Source organism: Triplophysa dalaica, chromosome 19 (assembly GCF_015846415.1).
Source record: "Triplophysa dalaica isolate WHDGS20190420 chromosome 19, ASM1584641v1, whole genome shotgun sequence".
Classification (NCBI taxonomy): domain Eukaryota; kingdom Metazoa; phylum Chordata; class Actinopteri; order Cypriniformes; family Nemacheilidae; genus Triplophysa; species Triplophysa dalaica.
The window spans coordinates 17,930,544-17,951,074 of record NC_079560.1 but is presented as its reverse complement, the minus strand read 5'-3'; the positions used below and the strand labels follow the sequence as shown (position 1 = coordinate 17,951,074).

Below are 20,531 nucleotides of genomic sequence, written 5' to 3'. Positions count from 1 at the left end.
AAAATGTTTTTTTTTCACATTTCAAGGTCAAACCGATTCCCCTTAAAAGGCACAGGCAATGAAATGTATGGTGTGTGGTGAAATCTTCAGTTAAAATTCTTCCAAAAAAATGATACCATTTCTCTTTTGTTAGCACACATAGGCCATGTTCAAACATGACTTCTTTTTGACAAGAAACAGTTGACAATGGCCCAATGTTTGCAGCGTTGGGGTTACCAATAGCAGCCGGCAATGTTCGAAGATGGTTTTGATGCACGAATGCAGCTTAGAGAGACAGGCTTCACAGGCAGTTTAACAGAATTGTAATTATAAACAAAGAGCGTATTTACTACAACCAATCGCATATTTAAAAACTACAATAATAATTTCTCAAAAGTAAATACAAAATACAATCAAAAGTATTTGAATGTCAAATTAAACTATGCTCCAACGGGCGTTTCGGCCACCATTTTATTTTTTCAAGCTTCAGCATTCTTGATCAATCACGTTCCTCGCATTTTGTTATGGAAACTACAGGTCTTTCATCATTGGTTAGCTGTGAAAAAGGTGCTTGACATAGGGCGTTTTTATACCATAACAGTTTAACTTTTTTCACCTTCAAAAGACGCGCTAAGCTGCAGAGAAAGCGCTCAAGACTTAGTTTCAAAAAAACTATTTATTCCATTGGATTATAATGAAAAACAGATGCTAACAGCTACAAAAAGTATGAACATGGCCATATATTGCAAATTAGATTTTAATGTGTGTTAATTAGCTGTCTATTGCTCATCTCTAAACATAAAATCAAGGAAATAGCATGTCAATCAGACTAAAGCCTTCCAATAACGAACTAACCAACATGCATTCTTAGCCACTTTAAGATACTCTGTACCATGGCAAGCATTAAGTAACATGTTGTTTGTTGAGAGATGCATAAGCTTCTGTAAATTTCTTTAATATCAATCAGAATAGTTTGTTCACCAGTAGTTTACGTTTTTATATTGAGCAATATATATATACATATATTTTTATTTTTTATTTTATTTTATTGAAGAGGAGAGGAGAGGAGAGAATGATCTGAGTGGACTATTTTCTAAGACCTTGCCTTATTTTTTAAGCTGTTCCAAAGAATCCATCCATGCATTCTACATACTATTTTAATAACTATCATTATTTGGGTCGTGTGGGGTTAAAGAGCCCAGCTAGCTTTTTTTGTATATAAAAACTACATTGCTTAATAGCTGTATTTTCAAGGACTTGATCAGACTTAAAGAGTTGTGTTCCCCCACTACATTGGCCCCATAGAACCCTGGTACTTATGGTGGCCTTTTTCTAGCCTTAAATCTATGCATCCAACAGATGTAGTCCGTTTTATTAGAGAAGTATACCAAGCAAAAGCCTCTTGCTTTTTTGGGCCATCACAATATATCCCTGGCCTTCTCTGCTTAGGTATACCCTGCTCAGCACCACGGGATTAACATATTTATTTCAAGGCACATGCTTCATGGCAATATATAACATTCCAACTGGCGAGTGATGTTTCAGCATTTGCTGCAGCTCAATAACCCTTATTTTTTGTTCACACCAGGAATTGGAGGAGGAGGGGGTCTTATTTACTGGTGTAATCTTGTTGTGAGGGCGGTGGGTTGGGGGAAGTGTGTGCGTTATTTCCATTTGAGTTTTCCACATTCCATTTGAGTCCTGAAGGTTTTAAAGCACCCGGCTGATAAATGATCAGTGTGGCTTACTTATTATGGTTCAAACTCTAATGGGGAATAATATTGTAATGGGGAGATTTTTACTGAAGTGCCAAAAAGTACAATATATAATAAAATAAAACAATATTGTGCTTTGTAACTCAAAAACACATCGTGTGGCTTTGACAAATTTGAATGATTTTATACATAATATATGGACAATGCCACAGAATGTGTATCATACTTTAGTATAATGTATTGTTTTAATCAGTAATATTTTTTTTGCGCATGTGTTTTTATTTAGACCTTTTGGCTCTGTATTGTCAGCAGGCAGGGATGGAGCAAGAGCGCCACCTTGCAGCTTCAGTAAGATCATATTGCAACATAATTGTTTGAGAACCTGTTGTTGCAAGCTTAGAAACCGTGACTTTAATAAAGCAAACCTTCAAAACGTTGACTTTTCCGGGTTAGTCAAGTGAATGTAGAACAGGTGTGTTTTTTGTTGTTTCTTGAATTCCTTGATAGACTCAGCAGCTCAGGCAGAGGCTGGCAGCTTGTTTCAACAGAGAGGAACAAAATGAGAGGAATTAAATTTTAGAACAAACAGACATAAGAAAAACAGAAAACACTTTAAAGAAAAAAATATACAGCTGTTAATTTTGGGAAAAATACTAAATAATGTTAAAAATTAGAAGCTTGTCGTAAAGTGGTACAGAAAAACTGTGTTCATTTGATTTAGATTAAGTCATAGTCTTTGCACGAAAAATTTAAAAGAAAACTGGTACAATGCTTTAACCGTTTTGACATAATTTACCTTAGAATTCAATTAAACTAGGTCATTGCCTTCATTTTTCTGAAAAGTTCAGTAACTACTAGACATGCTTTGTTGCAACACAAGATGATATTAGACCATGAACGACATGTACCAGTTCATTCAAACTCATTTTGACTCAATTGACTCGTTCAGTGAAGGGCACATATATTCAGTACATTCAACCAATGAAACGCTCTAACAACGCTCACACTTAAGCGCTATTGGCTCACGTATCTTTAAAGAAATCAGCTAGACTGTTTTTGCTTGAGACAGTTATGAATGATAAATATCTTTCAAAAATACATCATACATAAACTGTATTACATTTCGTCAATCATGTAAACATGTTACATACTTGGTTCGATCTTTAGCATATCATCCAATCTTAGTCTCACTTCATCACTTCTCTAATCGCTACAGCGGTTGTTTCTTTTGGCTTACTTTGTTGCATTTCCTATTATGGTTTAGGGTTTTAATGTACTTTTTTTATGTACGTGGCCTCAATATGCCACCGTAAGCGGCTTAGGCAAGCACAAACTGGCAAATAAAAACATTTGTGCTTGCCTTTGTAATGATTTTCGACTTCCAGGTAGTCACGCTTCAAGTTTGCTGGTAGTCACACTTCAAGTTTGCCTTTGTAATGATTTTCGACTTCCAGGTAGTCACGCTTCAAGTTTGCTGTGTTTTACCGGTGGTTATGAAGGAAAAATAAGATGCTTAGTAAACCGTACACAGAATATATTTTGCCTGTACTTCTCACAGAGACTTCTTTCTACTGCTTATACTGTATGGGATAAGCAGCACATGTATGCAAGCTGATGTCAGCTGGGTGGGAGTGCGTAGGACAAGAATATTTTATTCTCTTTTTTATTAGTTGAGGAAAATGTCAGTAGATTTTGTATTACAGTTTTCTTTATTATGCATTCATTTTTAAATAGTTATCATCTTATTTTCATCAGTGAAAACAGGTTGTTGACCAATCATTTTCATCATTGTTTGTGTCAGCGAAATTAACACTGCAGAAAAACAGTATATAAATAAGTATAACAAAAATGTACAGAACGCAGAAACATTATGTCACACTTTAAAGCAAAACACTTCTGCCTCAATAAACTCTTATTTACTGTTCATAAGGTAGCTATAAGGTTTAGGTATTGGGTAAGGTTAAGCAATGTAGAATAAGGCAATGCAGAATAAAGCATTAATAGCCTATGTGCTATACACATACTAATACAACCAATATGTATGGTAATAAGCAGGTAGTTAATTATGAATTTGTGTACCTTAAAATAAGGTGTAACAAAATTATAAACTGCCTTGAATACAAGGAATTGTTGTATTTTCTTCCATAAGGTGTTCATTTGCGTCACTAATTGTAAAAAGAGTTTGTCAGTAATAAGTAGTAGGTCTGAATTTAATCAGCCTCTTGTGTTAAAAGAAACATTAACAAAGCTGATAAATGCCTATAAAAGGAAACCTATATGAACCATTCAGATAATGACAGTTTAAAAAGACAATCTCTTAATTCCTTTGATCCGTCCTACCTTGTAAAACACACATAATCTTTATTAACTGCTCTTCAAAACAGAACTCTGTCTGAGAGCAATTTGTTCTATTAAATGAGATTTCAGTGGCTTTCACAGCTGTTGAAGTTAATGAAGTATAGGCTTCTAATTCCAAATGATTTAGAAGCCCAAAATCTCTGTTTTTCATAGCTGTACAGTATGTGTTTACAAATGTGCTGTTCAGTATGGGTGTTTTTCACCATTAATACCAGAACCCTTAAATTGAAACACAAATCATTTACATACGCTAATCTGAGGCAGGTCTATGTGGTATAGCTATTTTTATATTTCCTCCTTTTGGAGACCTTTTTCTCCTGGCGATTTGCATACGAGTCTCAACAAAGCAGAAAGGAATTCACAAAGCAAGCTAAAGATATAAAGATGCTCCCCTCATAGAGAGGACTGAGAATGTTCCCACTGTGCTGAGATGAAAGGCAAACAGGCATCTTTTTTTACACCTCTACCATTTGTTCGATCACAGACGCTAAGGCTGTCAGATGAGATCTACAGGCAGATTCAGTCTTTGTGGTGTTGCGCAGTGCTCTCATTAGGGACAAGCTAAGCTGCGGGCTTCTTTGAAGTCCTCAAGTTGAGAAAGAAATAAATGCGATGGAGATGACGCAGCAACATTCACACCGTCTGAGTAGAGGACCGATACCACTGCACAGCACTGTCATCAATATTTAATTTTTGATGAGAAAAATAGATATGACAAAAAAACTACAGGAATGACCCATTTTTGCAGCGTGTTTCAAGAGAGTGAAAAAGATAGGTTAACAGTTGTGAGTGTTTTGAGTTTTTTCATTACAGAATAATTTTGTTCCTTGATTACTCAGTAGTGAAGTGATGTACAACGTGCAGAAAGAAGAATATGCTCATGCTGATGGCAATTGTATGTTGTTATTATATAAAATGATAACAATATATAATGTTTAAAATAACGCTATAATTTTTTCTTAAAACAGAGCATTTCTGCTCTAGGCCAGGGGTTCCCAAACTTTTCAGCCCGCGACCCCCAAAATAACATTGCAAGTGACTCAAACCCCAACTATCCTCAGAGGAAATTAAAGAATATAAACGTTGCGCGCAAATGCACACATGTACCTATTCTACCCAAATGCGTATGACAACACAAAAGAGCACAGTCTAAAATATTATTTTATAATTATTTTCCAATTACTTTACTTGTTTTTGTACATAAACTATGAACTATTACTACCGATGTTCGGATTACATCAAACTGATTCAAGTGCTGATGGATGTGCCTATTTTCGTCCCCGAGGATGATGGCCCCTCAGTACTGGGGCGCTTCACCGCTCTCCTCCGCTGGCCTCCATGCATTGTCTTTGGTCGATATTAATCAACGTTTTGTTTCAACAAATAATAATATCCTAAATTTAAAGTCTGTAAAATAATCTGCATGCACATGGAACTGTTTAAAGTGTTGCTAAAAATGGACTTGCTCCACCTAACCTAATGCAGTTGCTAATGTCGTTAATGTGACGTGATCACCTCAGGGGTCCGGATCGAGGGGGAGGAAATTCCTAAGGCTGATGACTTTTTATTTGCCTGGTTTTATTTTTAAATTAACTTATATTTTTACATATTATTATACTTATTGATAACACACGTTATTTCTAATAATAGAATAATAGGCTTTGCGAACCCCACTTTTGGAACCCCTGCTTTTTGGTGACTTTATTTTCTTTTAAATCTAATTTCAAGTGCCACAATGGTGTATCAAGATGTTCAAGATGAATATAGCAAAAGTATAAACTCTAAAAGACGAAAGGAATGCTAACTGGTGGAAAAGACATGGCAGACAACCATTTTTGCTGCTCTTTTTGGAGATCTCTAGGCTGTACTGGATGGAATTGACTCAATCCCTGTTTGAGAGATTCAAACCTATCTATCTGACTCAGTCATTCTTGTGGGCATATTGGGCCTCTCTTGTGCATTTTGGATATTTAAATCATGATCCAAGCATGTTGCACCATCATGTATATAATTGTGACATTATAAGTTTTGACTGTGTGGATATAGCTTCAGCACTTTGTGATGTTGCAGGGAGGTTGTATTCATAAAATGAACTAAATGAGTCAAATGAATGTTTACAATGCATTGGAAACATTGAAAAAAACATAGCAGCATTTGAAGTTCCACTAATGCATTTTTTATATTGAAATGCATTTAACAGGGGTAATGAGATTTTAGCGTTATCTAGTGGTAATGGTTCGAATTGCAAACAATGGTTTACTCCACCCTTCCCGTTTGAAGCACTGCAGAGGCTGCAAATAACCAAGATGTCACCTCATTTTTGCTTTTTAGCTTAAGAGGATAATTATTTTTCCAATTTCCAATTATTAACATTGGTAACAGCATTAGTATACTGTAGTAACATCAGTTTAACTACAGCATTTATTCTTTATTATGTATTGTTAATTTAAACATTTACTTATAAATATTACTCATCAAAAGGTACATCTTCTAACATTAATGCACAACAAACTAACATGAACAAACAATAAGCATTTGTATTTGTGTTTACTAACAAAGAATAAAGATTAAACCAAAGATGTTGTAAATATATGTTGCTTTTTATCTTCAAAATAATTGTTAGAGTTTCCAGTTGCCAGAGTAATTCAAAATAGCATTGTAGCTCCAGTTCAGATTTAAAGCTAGCTTTATGTGAGGTTATGTTAGTTTTCTTATATTTTGTGTTTATGTTATGCAAACTCAACTTTTTCGAAAAGCTTTTTCTTTCCATCAGAACTCTCCCACTCTCCCACTGTTCTGTTGAGCCAGCATCGACAGGTCTTAATGTAGTCTTAATGTGTTAATGGGATGTGTGTTGTCAATCTATGTTTCCTCCAGACGAGCGTTCAATCTAATGAGTCTAGCAGAAACCATCAAACACTTTGAGTGGGTGTTGTCTAACAGTAAGTCATGGGAGCACTTAAGGCGAGGCCTTATTAGTAATCGCAGGCAGTGATGTTCTTTGACACCGACAGTGCTGAGTTCGCGCAATTATGGTGTTTTTACAGCAATTTGCCAGCAGAACAAGGCAGAATGTTGCTTAGGGGGTTCCTCGAATGTAGCTCTTAATGAAAACAAATTGAACCTCACCGAACATGGGCCCGTCAGCAGTAACACGAGTGACGGTGTATTAAACAAACACAGGTGCAGGTGGTCTTAATGATACCAGCAGGAGAAGTCGAAAGTATCATGTCAGAATAGTGCAAGTAGGTTACCTATACCCTTTAATTTGTGACTGCTGTGCAAATGGAAAATTTATTTAAGGAAGAACTGTGTTTTGTGAGACTGAAGCACCTCTGATTCCTTTGCTGATGACCCTGCTGACGTTATCTCACAGCTTTGTGGATTGTGGATGGTTTGCAGAAAGCGGTAATGGTGCCTTGTCTACCCTTTTGCGTCACGGATGCCTTAGACATAGCTTGTGCCTGGTTTTTGGTGTTTGCAACTGGAACAGAAAGTGACTAATCCTTGTTGTAATAGCCCTGCTCTCCAATGGACGTGATGTATCGTTTGAACAAAAACACTTTACTGAAAACACATGAGCAACATCTCCAGGTGTCTTCTAATATACACTAACATTCAAAGGTCTGGACATGTTTACACTTAATACTTGTTTCCCATGACTAATCTTCAAATTCTTTAAAATCATCATAAAACGGAATTTGTAATACTGTTATCTTCCAAATGGCCACGTATCTGAGTATAACAGCTTCTGGAATGAGGAAAAATGTAGAGCGGGGCTTAGTTTCATGGGGAAAGGGGAGAGAAAGTTTCTGATTTTGAAGTATTTTCATTTCTGTTTTGATAACTATAAAATGTGGAGTAATATTATAAAATGCGATTGTTTTTAAAGTGACTTTTTTTTTTTAGGTGAATATGTGGTGCTGACCGTCTACTTTGACTTGAGCAGAAGGATGGGTTATTTCACCATTCAGACATATATCCCCTGTACCTTGATTGTTGTCCTGTCCTGGGTCTCTTTCTGGATCAATAAGGATGCAGTGCCAGCAAGAACCTCCTTGGGTATAGATCTTCATTTTAAATGATATTTGTTTAAACAAAGCACTTGGAAAAGAAACACTCCAGAAGATTTACATTTATTTACTTTTTCAGAAAATATGCTATATCATGTTCAAAACGTATAAATTACAAACTATATATTGTCAGATGCATGCTTAAAATGTTAGACATTTTAAGATGTAGTAAATAAATGACTTAAAAACAGTCCGAAATGCCACCACATACAGTATACATTTGACTATACACAGAAATCACGATTGCTTTTTCTATTTTTTAAAACATCTTTTAAAAAAACTATGCCTTTGTTTTTTAAAAACTATGCTTTTGCTTTTCATGTTATACGATCTTGATTTAATGATGTTTTAGCAATATAAAAACAGTTTACTGGAATTAAGATAGAAGATAGAAAAGTATTTCAAAAATATTTAGAAAGTATGCAGATGTTTCCCGAAATTCAGAATCATATTTATGCTGAATTTGTATTTTATAGGCAGGAACATGTTTGACAGCAACCCCTTCATTTCCACTCATTTTGTGATAGTTGTTGAAGTGCACTTTTCTCAGGGGAACAAGGCACCTTGGAGTATGCTTGAGTTTGAAAATTGGCCTGTTCTCCTTAGGCAGGAGCTCATCTCCCCTACAGTGCTTGGCCCTTGACCACACTGTAGTACCCTATCTTCAAAGTCCTATGTTGAATACATATTGCTCCGATCCAGTTGCCACTTTTGGCAGCATACAAATCAACAAAATTGAAATGGATTTCTAAAATGCAATTCAGTCTGAAAATGTAGATAAGAGGTTCTCTTTCAGCCCCTGTGTGCAATTCAGACGTGTATCACAACTACAAGGTGCAACCATGGATATAAAATGAATCTTAGAAGCTCATAGATCACAAAAAAATGTAGACAAGCAGAACATATTACAGAGTGATCTATAACTAAATCCCATGTAGGTCTTTGCATATACATATATACATATAGAGCCGGGGGGAAATTAAGAGACCTTATCAAAGTACTATTTCAGTGTTTCTGAATTTTTATGTATGTGTTTTGGTAATATGCACATTTTGTTTCATACTTTGAACTACTAACAATATTCCTCCAAAATTTTAAATAAAATGTTGTTTATATTTTTCATTCATTTGCAGAAACAGGAGAAACAGGTAAAAGTAACAGAAAATGTGCTCTGTGATTTTTCAGTCCTCAAATAATGCAAAGTAAATAAGTTCATAATCACTTTCAAGCAATACAACATATTTCTACATGTACTTAGGAAAAGTTCAAATTTTTTTCATGTGATAACCTGGATTTTTACAAGTTTTTTTATGCCTCGTCATGCTGTCAGTCTCGCTGTTGGATGACACTCTTGAGGTTTGATTTTAATGAAACTCAACAGACAATGGACTGAAATCATCACAATCCATCTAGAAATGTTGATTTGAAATGAAAATTTTGAATGGTCTCTTGTTTTTTTCGCGGCTGTATGTACAGTATATATTTATATATATATATATATATATATACACCATTATGAATCAATGCTTCACAATACAGAATATAGAGTGTATTATATTTCATAATTTTTAATATATTCAGTTCAATTCAGTTGTATTGATGACGCACTTTTCACAATGTACATTACAGAACATGCTACAGTTGCGTATAAAAGAATGAATAATGTACTTTAAACCATAGTGAATCAACATCCAGCCAATAGTCTCCAAAGTGGTTCAAAAGCCCATAGAGCTGATGAGATGAAAATCTTTAATAGAACATTATTGCTCTTTTTGTGACTATTTTGTTCCACCAACTCCCACAGCCACAACACAGCAACACGAATTCGGTAAGCACCGAAACAAAATTATGTGCCGATTGCGATACCGAAAATTACATTAAAAAACTTTTTTAAATAGTTTTTATTTAATTGTATTAATTACACACTATAAAACAACAAAATTAAGGAGAACATATTTTAAAACAATAAAAAATATATGATTGTCCTTAGTCATTGCAACACAATCAAATATATAGATTTTTAATTATATAAACATTGTAGTTGTAGAATTTTTCAAGAATTATTATATGCATAGTAGTAGTCAAGTTATAGTCAAACTCAAGCTCCTGCTAATACACTAAGTTTATATATTGTGAATAATCATTTTAATAAAAACAACAGTCTGTTTATGAGCTTCAGTGATATCAGCACCTGTACAGTCCACGTGAGTTACATCATCAGTCACTGACATATCGTTCCACTGATCATACACATGAGTAGTTTGTGTTTAATGTTTGGCTTTGAAGTCAATGTGCATGATCACCAATAATAGGAAACATAAAGGCGGTCACATGCAGTTGCGCATCACATATAGGTTGCGTGTGATTTTCTGTCCGCTCGTTGTAGCTTTTCTTGTTATATTTATTAGTGTAAACCTTTGTTATGGTGCGCTTACATGGTAGTCCTTAGATAGCAGCTAGAGTGAGCGCGAGCAATGAAGGCAGAGGCGTGGGCGCCAGCAATGAAGGCCCATTTTTTTCTTTCAGCCGAAACCGATAATGGCATTTTAGGTCTTATATTTTCAGCAGCCGTAATTTCAGTGTATCCACACTTTAAATCCAAAAAAAAAACACTTATTCAAAAACGATATTCATTATAATTATTCTGCTCTTGACCTAAATTACTACACATTATCATACTGACTGCAATGTAAATATTTTGTACCTCGAATGGGTGGTTTAATTTTAGAATACAGCAAAGTTGATCCATGTTGTTGAGTGGAGATTAAAACTTCAAACCACAAGCTTGAAATATTCTTGTAACATATAAATATTACAGATCTTTATTGCATTTGGTTTACTTCTACTTTCAGACATGAGCATTCATTGGTGAAAATCATAATGCTTTTTTTCAACTGTCTTTCTTCAGGCATCACAACCGTGCTTACCATGACAACACTGAGTACCATTGCTAGGAAGTCCTTGCCCAAAGTGTCCTACGTCACGGCTATGGACCTCTTTGTATCAGTATGCTTCATCTTTGTTTTTGCCGCTCTCATTGAATATGGAACGCTCCACTACTTTGTAAGCAACCGCAAACCCAGCAAAAACAAAGACAAGAAGAAGAAAAATCCTGTGAGTACACATTCACACAGCGATATTATAACTGTATATGTATTTACCACCTGTTACACGAATCTTGCACATCATTTTAATTAGTCTTAATATTCAGATACCAAATCCCTTTACATTCAGAAGTTGGCAAACTTTTCTCAATGAAGACTAAAGAGTTTTGTAGAATAGTACAGTACATAAGTATATGTTAATGAAGGCCCCTAAAGAAATGGAACTTTAGGGGAAATGAAACATTATGCAATATTCTTGAGGGGGGTACTATTCTTGTAAATCCTTGGGAGTTGCTCCTCAAGTAAATCAGTGACTAATGAGTTTTCATGATCCTGCTGAAGGCAGCTGTTTATGTGGCCAGCAAACAGGTTTTGGAACAAAGCTAGAGCAGGCGTAATTGTGCTTTCCTGTTTGAATAATTTCCTCCACATGTGTGAGCAGTTTGGAGTGTCTCTGTTCAACAGAATGCCATATGAATCATTTCTGCATCAGGTTTGAAGCGGGACCTTAGATTTTCATCTCAGCATGGTGCAGGATCGTACCTGCAGGAAATGGTGTCGTTCCACTTTCGGGTGATTAAAGGGGTGCCAGAAATCCCTTATTTGATTGTTTGGGTTGGAATGTCATGCGGATTTATGAGTAGTTTGGTACTCTGTCAAAGCTGTGCTCAGAAGAAAGACTCTTCATATGACAAGCCGAAAAGCTTCTGCTAGAAAAAAAATTGGTCTCTACAGATTTTAGGAATATAAATGTTTCTTTATATATGTGATGATTTAGGTCATCTTTTATTGTTTGGTAATGACTTTCTGTTACACATGAAGACATGAAGGTCTGCTTTGTACTTTTTGTACAAGGACTGTCTGATTTCAGTAAAGAAACTGAATAAATGAATTCGTAAAGGAATTGAAATAAACCTCTTAATTTTGATTAAAATGAAATTTTAACAGGCAAACGAGAGTCTCCCAGAAATATAATGTAAGTCACACTTTTGAATAAAAGAAGGGCATTTTATTGGATAACAAATCAGATACATAGCACCTGTGTAGCAGAAACAGGTTTTAAAACAATGGATCTCGTTCACTAATATCGCGTAGATTATATATATTTATATGCACATTTGAACCTCTTACGAAAATGTTACGCAGTCCCCAAAATCAGTTCGTACACAATAAAACACCTTTTATACAGACACACAGTTTACAGAACTCTCTTTATAGATCAACCTCGCAGCTCGAGCTATAGTCAGATATACTATATATGTCACTGTATTTGATTAAATACTTTTAAAATTAAATATTCAATTCAATTCAAGTTTATTTATATAGCGCTTTTCACAATGTGTATTGTTTCACAGCAGCTTTACAGGGGCAAACAGGAAAAACAGAAAAGTTAAAACACAGCACAGTGCATGGTATTTATACAACGAGTAAGATCATTCTAATAAATAATATCTAATTTCTAATTAAATAAATAAATGAATGAATGCAGAAAACACTGTCCTGCTGTGGCGAGGAACCCAAACTCCAATGAATGGAGAAAAAAACCTTGGGAGAATCCAGGCTCAACTGGGAGGGCCAGATCCCCTCTGACGTGTCATAGCTGCACTCCAACTGGTGACATGTGATTTTAGTTTAGCATTTAATACCAAATATTATAACTTCAGCATTAATAAGACAAATAGTCCATCTTTGCTCTTGGTTGGGGATGTAGTGGTCTGAGCTGGGATGGTCCGATGGTCATATTTCTTATCAAATATACATTTTATTTACATAATTATGAACATAATTATTTATAGTATGTAACTATTATCCTAAGATGAAACATACATATTGTTTATATATGTGTACAGAGAGAGAAAGATTTTAAAGTTTATTAAGACCAGCCAGAGTGTTATTTTTGCGTACGTGTGCTTTCAGATGTCAAATCATAGGTTTCAATCACACATTTGTGCATACGCATTGCTTAGTGAATGAGACCCAATGTTAAGAATACAAAAACACATATTTTGACACTTTCTGTTCGTAAAACCAATGTTGCGAAAACCAAAATGCCCAATGTGATTATTTCATAAATACATAAAAATCACTGTGATAAGAGTGGTTAAGGTACAGGTGAACTGGAAGTTGTAATAGTCTTTGCATTGTAAATATTTCAGATTGAAACATAATACCGAAAGAGAACATAAATGTGGTGTGGCTTGATTTTTCCACTGCAGAGTGATTGATTTAGAAAAGTAGTCTTGCTTTAGTCTGACTGTTGCAGGGGAGGTTTTAACAGACATTCTACCCAAGTTGTCAAATAGATGTCATTGAGACTTTAAAACGAATTGCACTAATCCGGTGACTATACCTACAGTAATCCACATCTAACATGTTGCATCTAATGCAGTGAGTTTTGGATGTTTTTAGTGTGACTGAAATGTTCAAATTCTCCTTGGGTCCAACTACAAATACCATTAACTACTGATCGATATTATTGGTATGGCAATTATTGTGATTATTTTAATTAACGTGATTATTTTGGAACAATTCATATATTTTAGATATCATAATGGAGCTACTATTTTATAAAAACACTACATTTTATTTAGCTTATAAATTAAAGCTGCAGTCTGCAACTTTTGCCTCTTTATTGGCATCTCTTCTTGAAACATAAAGTATTTGATATTGATGCACTTGTTTAGTAACAGAATTTAGTTTTTTGGCAAAACAATAAATATATAAATACGGATCTTAACTTTAAAATTTCACAACATTTATGTTGATATTAAAAGGTTATTTCATAGCCCTTATAATAGATATGTGTTTTCCCTTCTGCATAGTCCATTCTCTGTGTGTACATAAAGTACACAAGTGAAGTTTAAATAATTTGTTCTCTCTCCACTTTCAGACTCCTTTTTGATATTATATTGTATCCATATGTTTTCATTTGATGAAATTGTCCCATTATTTGTCTTTGCTTGTTTGTATTCTTCTTTTCATGTCTCATATGTTTTTGTTTCCTGTGTGGACAAAAGCTCCTCCGGCTCTTTTCTTCCAAGGTATATTGCTTGTGTAAAGTTCACTAATCATGCATGTTTCTGCTGCATTCTACGCAAGCACACTGTTCTCGTGTCTGTCCTCCAGATTTACTGCACTAACATTAGTACTGAACTTTCTTTGCTTTTAAAGGCAGTTTGGCACATTTGCTATCACAAAGACTCAAAAAAATTGCATCATTCTTGTTCAGTTATTTAAAAGGTTTCCGCTTTATGCCCTCCCTACGTGTTTGTTTATTGGGCTTTAAACCTGACAGAAATAGTCAGCAGAGCCTTAACAGACTGAAATAGACAACCACATTAACTGGCTTAAAACCCAATTAGAGAACACGGGTCTGATGGATTTGGCAGATTTAGCCATAGTAATAATTTAAAAGTCATTGTGCATGCTGTCACGGGTCTAAATTTAGCTTCAGTTGAGGATCAGAAGTTAGTTTAAACTGTTTGCTTTGTCAATATTTCATCATTATGCTAGTCCATTGTTCTCTACAGTTTTGGATGTGATTTTCCAGAGGACATTCAGTGCTGAGAGGATCAAAACTGTTTAAATTGATTAAACGTAAACAAAATCAAAGATCAGTTTTGTCAGTAGTTGCAAAAAGCTAAAATAATAATAAAATAAAATACAATAGATTAACTTATAATAACATATCATTTTACACTAAACAAAGAGATGGAATGTTATCAAGGGAGGTTTTTCCTTAATAAAAGTTGTCGTATTTCATCCGGTTAAAGCTGCAAATGCCAGTGTATTTGTTTCTTTCCACACGCCATCCTAATTTTGCTCCTGTGCTTCTATGTAACCCTTTGAGAAGTGAGTCACATGACCCGTTTCCACAAAGCCCCAGGTGCCTCTGTCCTAAATGCCACATAACGTGCACCCAATGCGGCCAGCATCCACAGCTGGTTTTGCTTCGCTTTTCAGCACTCTTAATGTACTAGTGCTGGGCAAAAGACTCCAGAAATGTGGTTACGCTCAAATGATCCATATTTCTTGCTTGCTTTCTTTTTTTAACAGGACTGTGTTTCTTTAGTTCCAGTTGTTTTTAAGCATATTTAAGTGCATGGAGTACACAACTCATTTCGGGGGAGATACAACAAATTTATTTAATCATAGAACCATTACTCTTTCAAAGAATTAGTTAAAAGTAGGTGGGTTTTGGGAGATCGAAAGTTATCATTCTAGCCTTTTATTGGACAAGGTTTCCATATGTTTTGTCCTCTTATGCCTGTAGAAGAAGGATTGTAGGTTTTTTTGCATTTTGTGTTCGCATGTAAATTAGAATGTGCAATTTTGTGTAAAGAAAAGCGTGCGGTAAGTTCAATGGGTTGCCCAGCACTAGCATAAGCAGCATTTTGGAAACTAAGCAAGAGAGAAAATCAGAACCCCCAATAAAGAAAGCGCAGCCAGTCGCTTCATTTTATAATTTGCCCTACGAAATAATTTGCATCACATTGCTTTGACAGTATACTGTACATTTTTATTTACATTTCACTTATACTTTGATGCAAATTACCTATCTATGAAGATGCGTCCAAATAATACCCTATGTTCTAACTTCCTATGTGCTCATTGTGACCCTGACTGACAGTTTTTTTTTTTTTTTTTTTAAAGCAGGCCCCCACTGTAGACATACGCCCGCGTTCGGCCACCGCCATCCAGATGAACAACGCCACCCACATGCAGGAGCGAGATGAAGAGTATGGGTACGAGTGTCTGGACGGGAAGGACTGCTCCAGCTTCTTCTGCTGCTTCGAGGACTGTCGCTCAGGAGCGTGGCGGCACGGTCGTTTACACATCCGTGTGGCGAAGATAGACTCTTATGCTCGCATATTCTTCCCTACCGCATTTGGTCTATTCAACCTAGTTTATTGGGTTTCCTATCTCTATCTTAAATCCACTGCTAAAACCTAGATTTGTTAGGCTGACCTTATTTTATTTTAAATAATTCATGCAAGACCATTTCTTGGAAAACGTGAACCGACCCAAAAAATTGAAGTTTTTTTGTGTTTTAATTTTTTTAGTTTTCGTAGTTTTTTTATGTGGGTGTGTCTTTGTTTTTTTTTTGTGCGTGTTTACGTAATTATTTGAGTTGTAAGTTGGTTCGTCTATGTTTACATTTTTTCTAGAGAGTATATCTTGTGCACAAAGCAAAAGTTGTAGCAAAGAAAAGAAAAACAAAACAATGGGGCACAGAACGGGAACCTGCAATTTGTGATATCACACCTGGAATATCCAGAACCGGAATGGGACAAGAGCAGAAAATTGGAGGTACTGCATGCCTATGTGTTCCATTAGTCCCTAAAAAGCGAGAAATGCAGAAACATATTGAGAATTTGGGAGATTGCATCCAAACGCATTGACTGTCAGGCCTACAGTATATGGGTTTAACTAAATCCATCAAATACTAAAAAACAGTACTAGTCCTAGTATTATTTTTGCATTCTAATGATCAAATGTAATATTTTAAGTGTTTGAATTTTCTACACCATTTAATTACCCTGCGTTTTTTCATGTGTGGTCATCTGTACAAACGTTGTAAATACTGTACAATGGAGTGACATACATCATACTGCATGCACCTTTAAGGCCAAAAAGAAGCAAATATTTAAAGTATTCTATTGTCATCAATTGATCAAATTAAAAAAATGTTCAGGAAACCTCAAGTTGAACAGTTCAATCTACATTTTGTCATTAAAAAACATATATAGATAACGGTCATTTATAGATGGACAACAGTGTTGTTACATGTTAAAATACTCTAGGATTGTTTCCGCATTCTGGACTTATTCGTATGAGACTCTTTTCCATACTTCGATAGGTTTGCTGTACATACCCACAGAACAATGAATAACCAGCCTAAGATAATAACACAGCTGAAGAACATCATCATAATCAATATTTTTGCAGGGGTGTTCAGTAATATTATCTATACATCTACAAATACATACTGTATTTTAACTTCAGAAGCAAACTGTGTAACATTTCTTAAACTTTTTTTATTTGTAATGCAGATTGGCAATTTGTATAGTCAAATTAGTTGTAAGATTTAACACAGTTGTGCCTCTCGAGTAAATGTATTTTAGGATGTTTACTGGACAACATGCAAAAAATATAAGATCTTTTGTGCAGTAGCTTTATCAATTTTCTGATTCTTTCTTACACGCATATCAAGTAGTGCTATCAAGAAAAAACGGTCCATATTTCTTCTGACAGCACGGTTTTCTCCGAAAATATATGTAAAACCATCATTGTGGGTTTTCCAAAAGCATGCATCACAGTTACCATAGCTTTATTTATTTATTTGTTTGAATATTTATTTATTTATTTATTTATTTGCAATTATTAACTTTGCTTTATACATTAAATGAAAATCAGATGAGAAAAAAAATATTTCAGTGGTAGAATATATAGATTAAGGTTATGTGTGTGCTATTCAACTGGTTTTGTCAAAGTCAACAAAAGTACATCCATGCATGTATTTGGTATTATATTTAGAACATGAGCATTGCTGCCTACATACAGTACATGCAATCAAACTAATTACAAACCATTATGAAATAATGCAAACATATGCAAACACAAACTACTTTCATTTTTAAAGAATCATCAGAAATCTCATTCCAGGTTGTTAAGTATGATTTTGAGAATGGAGATGTTGTGCACATATGAATCAGCATTACTGCAGAAAGACAAATAAAACAAATACCCAAACATATGTAATTTATCACACAAAAAAAAAACACACACAAAATACAGCACTGTGGGCAAAAAGCTCAAGTTTGCCAAATGTGTTAGAATACAAGCAGGTGTTCATTTAGTTTCATTTGGTGCTTTTTCACTAAATGTTTTCTTTTTGACAATTTTACCCAACTTCCTGGACAAGGTAATGCTTTGGTTTGAAAAAAAAAACCGAATTGTTTCTTGTATAACCTGTGGCATAATGTGACCATACAGTCTTAATTCTAAAACTTATGCATTAACCTTCCAGCTAAACAAACTGCCATACAGTGCAGTATGGTTTTGCATTTTGTGGATATGTATGCATCTTGGTTTGTTTGCTTCATATGCGTGAGCATGGTTAATTTTTGATTAGTTTGTACATGTTAAATCGAGGTGTCATTTAGTCTCTTGAAAATGTTCTCCTCAAAAATATCAACACCACCATCCTTCCTCCATTTGCTGGTAATGAGCCACCCACAGACTCATATCACAGCTCTAATCGTATTCCGCATCATATATTTAGAGCACAGCTCAATTTGTTTCTCCTTCAAGTCAGACAATTCTTCTTCTTCAAGTCAGGCTTTACCTCAAATCAACAGACTTCAAACATAAACCTATCACCAAGAAATGTCATGTTTTAAAGGTATTATTCATGGTTGAATGACATGGTAGGTGTAGTGTTAGAGTTTTTACTGATTTTATTTCTCAGTTTGACTGGGAAAAGGAACAGTGTGAATGAATTCATAATTTTGTGCCAAACTGTTAACCATATTGTATTCGATAGTGGTATACATCTAATTATTATAAGGTTGTAGAAAAGGAAGCGCACTCGCACAGCTACAAGTCCCAACTCAATTTAAAACACTTTCATTGAATTCAGGTGTTACGTTTATGCAACCTGTTTTTCCCCATTTATCATGCACATCAGTATTTATTGAATTCTTAAACCAATTCACTCTTTTTATTTTTAAGACCCCAAGTATCATACTTTGATTAAAAGTTCATGAATTCATTTGTGACAATGTGACATTGGTTGTGTTATACATTTTTCCTTTATCGTTATAAAAAGGTTTTATTGTAATTTTGATACAGTATTTACTGGCTCTACGTTAGATGTTGTTTACCATTGTGTTTTAAAGAGCCCATCAAACGTGTTGACACTGGAATATTGTTCCTTTACACACATTTACATTAATGAATAAAATCTTTTTTTTACACAAAACAGTAACATGGCAAAATGGCAGTAAGTTATTGAATAATTCAGTAAAATGAGATAACTTGTTACTGTTTTGCATAAGTTTATTGCAACAAGGAGAGTCGAAATTCACCATGAAATTAAAGAATGTTGACAAATCCAGATTGTAGTTCAGGCCATTGTCTGCAAGTCTAGAGTTTGATGGTAAAGTTTTATGACCAAGTTATTTTATTTAATTATTTATTAAATCGTTAAATACCTACTAAAGATGAACAACACCAAAAAAATGTTTTGGGAGTTTAAAAAAATAAAAGGTTTTTGTAGTCTATGTTACTGTAATGTGTTTATGGAATCGTTTTCTGTTGCTTTCTGACATTGGCATCATATTTTTGGTCAAACAACATACAGTATATCGACATTGTGAACTACCAAACCTGTAAAAAATGTGCTGAGCATTCACTTTGATTAACACACTAATATACAGAGTAGAATGGTTGCATTTTAATTGCTTAACTCTGTAGTCTGGGTTTGCACAAAATCGTATGGATAAAATCCTATTGTATAGCTGTTAGCTGCCCCTGGAGCCAACTTCTGACTGCACAAATATGGTCGTTTGAGTATAAATGGTAAATCTCGTGAACCTGAATTGTTTTCAGTAACAAATACGACATTTGTGAAGAGAACATGTAAAAATCTATTTCTACATATTTTATTGCTAGTCTGGGAAACAAAATCATTTGCCATGCTTTTATGACAGTATGCTCAAGCTGCAAAACAAAATGATTCAAAACAAGTTGTTAGCTTTTCGCCATGTCTATATATTTATTGAGTAGTGTACAGAAAGGACACTGATGATTTCATGTTAGGATTTGCATATATGTACTGAAAATCCTTTCAATAACGGAAATGCACAGAGCTGTGGATATTTTCAATAAAAGATTGCATTTACAAATTGTTTGGATTTATTTCATAACTGAAATGTGTCATGTTGTGTCTTCCCAAAACTATCGTTCCAACAATCAATCACAAACGCCATTGCAAAAGTTGCAGGGCTGGAACTACAGTTCTTGAACTGTGGTTAGAAGCATTGTTCCTTAAGCAAAATAAGCAAGCATCAAGCAGAAACAAAATAACGGAGAACAAAATACGATAACAGTATAGATTTCAGATTCAAGGTACGTTATTTAGAGCAATCATATGACATTAAATGGACCTGAACGGATTACCTAGACGTATCTACTCCATTATAGTCAAATCAACGTGGTTAAAACAACAGATGTACGACAAATTTGCTAAGTTTTCAGGAAACATTCATTGTAGTTAGTTTCTTCAACTATGTTTCGTA

General features: G+C 34.7%; 1 protein-coding gene across 4 annotated transcripts in view; it reads left to right on the top strand.

Annotated features, from left to right (window-relative positions):
* Window positions 1-20,129, top strand: part of gabrg2 (gamma-aminobutyric acid type A receptor subunit gamma2) — a 65,240-nt gene extending 45,111 nt beyond the window's left edge. Inside the window, exons 7-10 of one of the 4 annotated variants that reach the window (XM_056730787.1) lie at window positions 7,962-8,114; window positions 11,034-11,239; window positions 14,247-14,270; window positions 15,883-20,129. In XM_056730787.1, the coding sequence (XP_056586765.1) occupies window positions 7,962-8,114; window positions 11,034-11,239; window positions 14,247-14,270; window positions 15,883-16,182 (683 nt within the window). In that variant the 3' untranslated portion in view covers window positions 16,183-20,129. The remainder of the gene's footprint in view (window positions 1-7,961; window positions 8,115-11,033; window positions 11,240-14,246; window positions 14,271-15,882) is intronic. The other 3 variants (XM_056730790.1, XM_056730789.1, XM_056730788.1) reach the window with 3 other exon arrangements.
* Window positions 20,130-20,531: the final 402 nt, after the last annotated feature.